The 8,323-nt window shown below is 43.2% G+C and overlaps 1 protein-coding gene across 1 annotated transcript; it reads left to right on the top strand.

The window, feature by feature from the left end:
- Nucleotides 1-3,009: 3,009 nt before the first annotated feature.
- LOC134087047 (properdin-like) lies at nt 3,010-7,694 on the top strand. Its single transcript, XM_062540245.1, has 10 exons — nt 3,010-3,185; nt 3,577-3,721; nt 3,807-3,973; nt 4,106-4,276; nt 4,631-4,825; nt 4,963-5,136; nt 6,559-6,768; nt 6,886-6,997; nt 7,129-7,238; nt 7,405-7,694. Exons 1-9 carry the CDS (start codon nt 3,113-3,115, stop codon nt 7,235-7,237), a joined length of 1,356 nt encoding a protein of 451 aa, XP_062396229.1. The 5' UTR covers nt 3,010-3,112; the 3' UTR covers nt 7,238; nt 7,405-7,694.
- The last annotated feature ends 629 nt before the right edge of the window (nt 7,695-8,323 follow it).

Genomic DNA, 8,323 nt, shown 5'->3' on the forward strand with positions numbered 1-8,323 from the left:
ATGAAGTCCACCCCAATCATCTCACCCGGTGCCTTGACCTCTGTTGACTGGAGCAGACCAGCAGGTTTGATATTTGAAGCCTTGTACTGTTGGCACTTCTGGCAAGCACGAACATGGCTCCACACCTCTCTTCTAATGTCAGGCCACCATGCCACCTCCAGAATTTTAACCCTTTAGGCACCAGAGTTTTTTTCCAAAAACGTTCGATTTTGACATCTCAGTTTCAAAAGGCTTTAACTTAAAAGTGATAAGAGATAGACACTTTCTGTAAATTAGAGAAATACTAAGGATGGCCCAAAGTTTATGTGGGGATTACAATTATCCAGCTAATTTGCATATTATGACGTCATAATGACGTCATATGGTGGCGGCCATCCGGATTTTAGAATTTTCTTGCATTTTTTTGTTTTTTGGTTGGATTTTTTTGTTTTTTTCCTGACAGATAATACACATCACAAGGACATGCACACACACACACAAAAAAACACATTGTACCATACTAAATGGTCAGGGAAATAGTAAATCAACAGTGTAAATCATTAGGCAATAATAGCAACATGATGAATGATGACGATGCTGCAAATTTATGTAGCAGGCCTTCTGCTGTTGAGATAATGAATTCCTATTCATCTAGTTGACACTTCTTGTGGTATTTCATGGTGTGGTACCTCTCATTGCAGGGCACAACATAAAGGCCCACCCCACACTGCCTACACCTGTATTTTATCCGACTGTGGCCTTTAGATCTGCCACTTTGTGTGTGTGGTTTTTTTTTTTTTTTTTTTTTGGGGGGGGGGGGGGGTAGCTGACATAGGCTACACATCACAAGGACATGTACACACTAAAATAACACACATTGTACCATACTAATGGTCAGGGAAATAGTAAATCAACAATGTGAATAATTACGAATAAATGGCAAGATGATGGGAATGATGATGACGGGAATGCAAATCAAAAAGCATTTTTTTTTGCTGTGGAGATAATGAATCCCTATTCATCCAGGTGACAGTTCTTGTAGTGTGTCATGGTGTGGTACCTCTCATTGCAAAGCATGATACAAAAACCCACCTCACACTGCCTGCACCTGTAGCCTATTTTGTCTGACGGCAGCCTATAGGTCTGCCACGCGCGCCTCCCGAGTAGACTGAATTAGCATGCTCTGTCCATTCTCATTCTAGTTGTGAGACACGTGACTCAGTTACACCAGTGTGGACAGAAGAATCAACAGTTGGGTGGGGGTCAACCGATAGAGAATCAACACAGTTGTCCGACACAGTGCACAGAGGGCTCTCACAGGCTGAAGATACAGAGGTACCCACTGATCCTACTCCAGCCGAGTCTGGAACTATTTCATCTCCTCCCTCTACCGTCACTGACCCAAAATCTCCTACGTCACTACGGTGTGTGTCAGAGCCACCTGACAGACCAGCAACCCACCTAACTGTCCTGTCAACAGTGGTTTCATCTCCACTGGACTGTGAGTTGCCAGCCTCACTAAGACTGCCACCAGAAAATGACAGATGGTCATCATCCTCATCAGCTTCAGGGAGCGGCAAGAAATTCACTGGCATGATAAGGTTCCTGTGTACAGTTTTCACACTGCCTATTGGACTCCTAATTCTAAAGGTGTGTGTGGTGGTATTCACAGACAAAACAGTGTAAATTGTCCCCTCCCACCTATCTGCCAGTTTCTTCTTTCCCCGTTCTCCTTTGTTGGCCAGCAGTACCCTGTCACCCACAGTGACCGGTTGCCCTTTAGTTCTCCTATTATATAGCTCAGACTGCCTGCGTTGCTGCTTCTCAGCGTTAGACTGAGCTACGGCCATGGCCTCCCGTAGGTCCCTCCCCAAGGACGAAACATAAGTGTCAATGTCCACTGTAACCCCGTCCAGCAGCACACTTTCAAACATTAAGTCAACAGGTAACCTAGGGGTGCGGCCATACATTAAGAAGAAAGGGGGAATCCTGTGGTCTCGTGGACAGTGCAATTGTAGGCAAAGGTGAGACTTTTGAGTAGCTGAGGCCACTTGACCTTTGACCCGGGTGGTAGGGCTCTAATCATACTTCCCAGGGTGCGGTTCATCCTCTCTGCCTGACCATTCCCCATGGGGTGATACGGAGTGGTGTGAGATTTCTCCACCCCAGCCAACAGGAGCAGCTCCGCGATTAATGAGCTCTCAAAATTAGCCCCCTGATCAGAGTGAATGCACGCAGGAAAACCATACACACAAAAGAAATTATTCCACAAAACCCGAGCTACAGACTTAGCAGACTGATTAGGGCAGGGATATGCACACGCCAGCTTAGTGAAGTGGTCGGTGACCACTAGAACATCAATGGACTTGTTGTGAGAATCTTCTGCAGACCAAAGATCAATGCAGACTAATTCTAAAGGAGCTGAGGTAGCAATGGAAACCAGAGGGGCCCTAGCCTCAGGTTCCGGAGCCTTGCTAACCACACACCTTTTGCACCTGTGAACATTATCCCTGACGTCCCTTTCAAGTGTGTCCCAGTAAAACCTCTGTCTGGCCAGCCACAGAGTACGCTGCTGGCCCTGATGCCCTGCCTCATCATGAACCCCTTTTAAAACCATGAGCCTCAGCGCTTCAGGTACCACATACTGGAAGGTATTCTTTTTAGACACAGGGTTCTTCGATACCCTGTACAGTACACCTAAACGCATGGAGAGCTTACCCCACTGTCTCAATGTCTTAAGTGTCTCCTGGGACTCATGTGCCTTTCAGTAAGGCAATTAACCCCAAGTTGCTCCGAGGACATGCCCTTGTAATATATTGATTTGTAGGCAAAACCCTATAGGAGCCTAATACAAAATGCTCATTTAAAAGAAAAGTGGTGAGATGGATTTAGAGGCTTTTGCAACTGAACCCTTCAAATGATTAACACAAAAACCGAGAAGCCAATCCTCCCCCAGCTCCCTTACTGAAAAGCGTTGCCTAACTTAAACAAACAGATGACACAACCCGTGGTCTTCCTGTAAAGGGTAAAATGCCCTTTGGGCACAAAACAGAAAGAGTTGAACTGAACAGCTGAAAACCAACTGGAAAGGAAAGGACGAAGGACAAAATATTTGGGTCCAGAACTTCTGCGTATGACCATGGTTTACACAATGTTGCTAGTTTTTAGTCTACAATGTATTCTCTTCTTGCTTCCTCAATCCACAGGTGAGTGACAGACTTTGATCTTTAACACCAGAGTAAAACCTCAGAGAGTAAGGATTGTTTTTTTTTTTAATCTTAACTCTATTAAATGTAAATTGATGCTAATTTGACAGCTTATTTTCTTCCTAAAATGATTGCTTTCATTGTGACTTTCATGAGCATCAAAACCTGATACTATTACATATAAACGTATCAATTATGTAATAATTATGCAGCTGTTTGGGAGAGGGAGAGAGAGAGAGAGAGAGAGAGAGAGAGAGAGAGAGAGAGAGAGATTATGTTACTGACAGTTATGCACAATTATAGCATGGTCTTCAATGGCACTATAACTGTGCCAGATTTTTTTTGAATGAAAAGGCAGTGACTATTTTGTGAGACTTTTTTGTGTGTTTAGATTCACAGCTCGTGTCATGTTACTTTAAGTTTGACACAGACTCGGGGGATTGTGTCAGCCACATAGGGAGTGTCACACAAGAACAATGCTGTTTCAACAGTCACTACGGCTACAAAGCAGAAAATGGGGAATGTGTGTCCTGTCGGTAAGTCAAGGAAATGACACCAATGGCTTATTGACTTAGTGTCATACTGCCTGATGCTCACAGCTATGCATTTTAACATCTCCAGCCAAGCCTCCTGGTCAGCCTGGTCACCCTGGGGTCCTTGCTCAGTGTCTTGTCTGAAAGGCGTTAAGCAAAGACGACGAAGATGCGATGGGATTGGACAGTGCCAGGATAAGCTTAAGCTTGGGACTCTGCAAACAGCAGTTTGTGAAAATCAAGACTGCTGCCCTGGTAAAAACTAACATCCAATGACACTACTCCTGTGGCTGTACTGAAACATTTTATTTGCTTTCCATACTGAAAATCTTAAACAAAAAAGGCAAAGAGCTGTTGTTGATGCAATCCATTGTTTACTTTTTTCAGAGCAGGGTGGATGGGGGGAATGGCAGGCATGGCAGCCTTGCTCTGTGACCTGTGGGAATGGCGTGTCCAGGAGAGAGAGATCGTGCACCAACCCGCTGCCCAAATGTGGAGGAGGCTGTGACGGCCCAGGACAAGACACTCAACCATGTGAAACAGGAGTCGTCTGCCCAAGTACGCTGTGATGATATATAAAGATTTCTAAAATTGCATAATATAATTAAGAACTTTGGATGTATATGTATAAATACCAGAGAGGAGAAATTGAAAGACTCTGTTGAGGTCTGTAGAATAGGGGAATCTCAAACATAAGAGTATTTTAAGGAATTTGGTAATAATACCTTTTCTGCTACAACAGGTTTTAACTTTCCTCTCTCTGCCACCCTTTAGTCATTTGTAGCTGAAGACTGATTATGCAGTCATTGCACAAATGAGTTTGAATTGACTTCTTGAAAACACCTCTTGTGTAACAGAGATAACAATTCAGAAAGTTTGCCACATATGAACCGATTCTTTGCCTTTCCTAAGCACATGGTAGCTGGTCAGACTGGGGAGCTTGGGGTCCCTGTTTGGGGACATGTCAAGAGGATGGTGCCACCCCACCTCCAAGGGAACGCAGAAGGACATGCACCAACCCTTCACCATCATCTGTGCCAGCTGGGCGCCCCTGCCAAGGCCCTGACACTGATACGCAGCATTGTCTTTCACTACCAATGTGTCCTAGTGAGTGCATCTCCTGTTGAAGTACAAAACAGATGTTACTTGTCCTGCACCTGCATGCATCACATGTATCTGTCACAATTATACACCTTTGTGACCTAATTCAGAGCTTGTAACAACAATTCAATTCCATTTCCTAGTTCATGGTGCTTGGGGAACATGGAGCTCCCTCTCAGCATGTTCGGTGACCTGTGGAGTTGGCCTACAAACCAAGACGCGTAATTGTAATAACCCAGCACCAAAATATGGTGGAAACCTTTGCTTGGGGGACCACAATGTACATGAAACCTGCTTCATACAAACACACTGTCCAGGTAAAAACATTCTATAAAACTCCAAAAAACAAAGTATAACTGGTTTGACAACAAGGCATTTTGTTTGTCTGATAGGTTTACCTGGAGATTCTTATCAATTAGGATATTCAATTGATTTAAGGAAAGAAAGTGTAGTTTGTAGTTCCTCAAGTTTTCTTCATCTTAAAGGGATGGTTCGGAGTAGGGTCCTTTGCACCATTCACACATGTACATATTGTGGCCCTCTAAAGGACTACAGGCCAATAAACTCCCCCAGACTCACAAAACACAGGAATTAGAAAGACAATACTTTTATTATTAATACACAGTCAAGTCATGAACTCAGAATATTCTCTGCTACAGATCTTAAAACACTCTGACGAGGAATACAACATAGGGAGGTGGGATAGGCATGGGCCATGGTAAATAAGTCACAGCAAGTCATTTGACAAGACAAACCATCAAATGGATAAATAGTTCAAAGCTACACCAATTAAGCACACAAAGTCCCACACACTCATATAGAGCCGATAGCGTCACACCAGCACACACACTGCACACCAATCAGGTTACGCTATATGCCACACCCCCATCCAGCTCACCCACAGTACTTCCTGTCCAGAGGCAGCAGCAGTAGAATCCCGTTGGATGGACAAACAGACGACAAAAATAGAAAATGTCCGCTGGTCGGCTCCCCCAGTCAACCAGAAAATATTAAAAAATAAAACAAAATAGTAATCCACTCGTACCATTAGCGCCTGCACGAAGCCATTCGGCTGATAGTGATAACTTGACCAATGTTCAACCAATGGAAAAAAGCAAAAAGCTTCTGAACCATTAATATAACAACTCCAAGTCATTATGATAGTGAACTAGTTTGTAATGGGGAGAATGGCACCTTCCGCCTGGTCTGCCCATCTTTGGAGATCATGACTTGCACCTAGCTCTTCCACAACCCGGAGAATCAGATTGCTTAATGGCCATTAAGCAATAGCATACTATTTGTATGAAGTTGTGTAATATTGCCTTGTCAGTCAACATGGCTCCTCTGAGATTATCTTTGCCTGGTTGTAAACAAATCCACATGTACCATGTCCAAGGGGGTAGGGTGCTGGACATAGCAACTGCTTTTGATGCTGACTGTCTGACACAATAACTAGAGACACCATTGAACTCAATTCATGTAGCTGCTAGCGGTCCCAACTGTCATTTGTAATCAGTAGCCTTAATTTTGTACACTATCCCATTTTAATATTATAATCAAAATGCAGGGCTTTTCCTGGCCAGACTTATACACGTCTGATACCCAGTTGAAAATTGATGAAAAGGTGAATTCCTACATTGTGTTACTTAAACAGTTGATTTGTGTGTGTGTGTGTGTGTGTGTGTGTGTAAATGTATGCATTATGTTTTATTATGCATTTTAATATGTTTGTCATTTAGTGGATGGAGAATGGACAGAGTGGGGAGAGTGGGACATGTGCAGAAAAGACACGTACAACAGACCCATCAGCTGCACCAAAAAGGCTGGCTCACAGACTCGACGGAGGAGCTGTTTGTTCAAGGACTTTGGTGGGAAATCATGCATTGGTAGCATTGTTGAACACAGGGCTTGCTACGACATTACACACTCTGCGAAACGTGCTTGTGAAAGTAAGTCACAGAACAGATCAGCTGTATTCCTCATCAAGTTGAACCTCTAGGGGTTTTGTCTGTCACAAAGTCAGTATATGCATTTTCCAAAGAGACTTTCATTGTGTGTTTGTCCAGAACCTGCTCACTATACAGAGTGGACCGAGTGGGGTTTGTGCAAGCCTCCCTGTGGAGCGGGTTTGAAACGACAAAGAGAACGACTGTGTGTGGCTAATATCCCAGAATTTGAGTAAGTTAATTGTCATAGTTAAAGGTACACTATGCAGGTTAAGGTATTTTTGGCGACTAGATATTGACTTGACTTTAATATATGTAACAGCTAACAGCACAGTAATCTGTGATCTACTGTTTGTGTCACAGGAATACCACCCATGGCCGTGTGTATTATTCTGGGAAACCCAAACTGAAATGCTCCCCAATACTTGAGGAAAAGGAAGAGGAAAGCTGTCTCAATGTACCTGCATGCTAGGGTCTGTGTCTGTCCTCTGGGAAATGTAGAATAGGGTGAAAGTGAATACGTCAACATGTGGAAAGTGCCACCATGCATTAACAAACATGGGTTCATGTTGTATAGTTTGCATTGAATTTTAGTTGGAAAAAGGATACAGGATTCTTACATCTCTTTCTCCTTTTCAGACACAGCTTTATGCTATGGGCTCTGTGCACCAGCTTACTTGAAGTCAGCAAACCAGTTTCCGGTTTGTTGACATCACTGCCGAAAAGCACCTGAAGAGGAGTGGTTGTAGTGTTGCTCTCGTTAACGAAAATTATGACTAAATATCGTCGTCAACAAACTTTTTTCACGTGACGAAAACGAGACGAGACGCAACGTAAATGCTGGCCATGTGACGATGACTATAATGAAATGTATTGGCAATATCGTTGACGAATAAAAATGAGACTAAATGTCGTTTACAAAATAAAAACCATGCTAAAATGTCTCTTCATTTTCGAAGACCAAAAAAGACAGGAATGTTGTAACATTATTTTGTGTCATTCAGTCACGTTATTATTTTGCAATATCTCTGTTTCCTGCATCTCACTTCAGGGGCGCATCAGGTTGCATGGTCTGATTATCATACCAGAGGACCAGCGTTTCTCGCGTGGGCCTGTTGGTCATATCCGGTGCTTCTGTCACTCATCTGATAATATTTGATCATGTAGCAAAGGAACGGTATGTATAGCCTATCGTTCTAATAGGAGCTAAGAAAATATAGGCTACGTTCAGTCCGTTAGATGGCAACTCTCTAAGTTCAACTTTGCACTAGGCTACTTATCTCACCTCCGCATGTAGATCTAATTCATTCAGATGATAATGTAATTGCAACAGCAGATTTGATTAGTGTGTAAGCTTCTGTCCAGCTGATGCTGGCGCTGCCATCTGTATAGCCTACTATAATAATTACTCCACCTACGATCAGCGACGAAGTTCTAATCATAGACACATTTTTAATGGAACCTTGGCTTAGTAGGCTATCTAATGTTGTGTGGGAATTGCAAGAAAACTATTGAAAACAATTCCTTACCAACCACACACGTGCGCGTGTGTCGTTTA

This window comes from Sardina pilchardus, chromosome 7 (genome assembly GCF_963854185.1).
Source record: "Sardina pilchardus chromosome 7, fSarPil1.1, whole genome shotgun sequence".
NCBI lineage: Eukaryota > Metazoa > Chordata > Actinopteri > Clupeiformes > Clupeidae > Sardina > Sardina pilchardus.

What these genes read in the sequence shown, in the direction of transcription:
- LOC134087047 (XM_062540245.1), top strand. Translation starts at nt 3,113, where the DNA reads ATGACCATGGTTTACACAATGTTGCTAGTTTTTAGTCTACAATGTATT. An exon ending in AACAGGAGTCGTCTGCCCAA is followed by an intron (nt 4,277 to 4,630) that starts GTACGCTGTGAT and finishes GCCTTTCCTAAG; the next exon opens with CACATGGTAGCTGGTCAGAC. An exon ending in TGCGAAACGTGCTTGTGAAA is followed by an intron (nt 6,769 to 6,885) that starts GTAAGTCACAGA and finishes GTGTTTGTCCAG; the next exon opens with AACCTGCTCACTATACAGAG.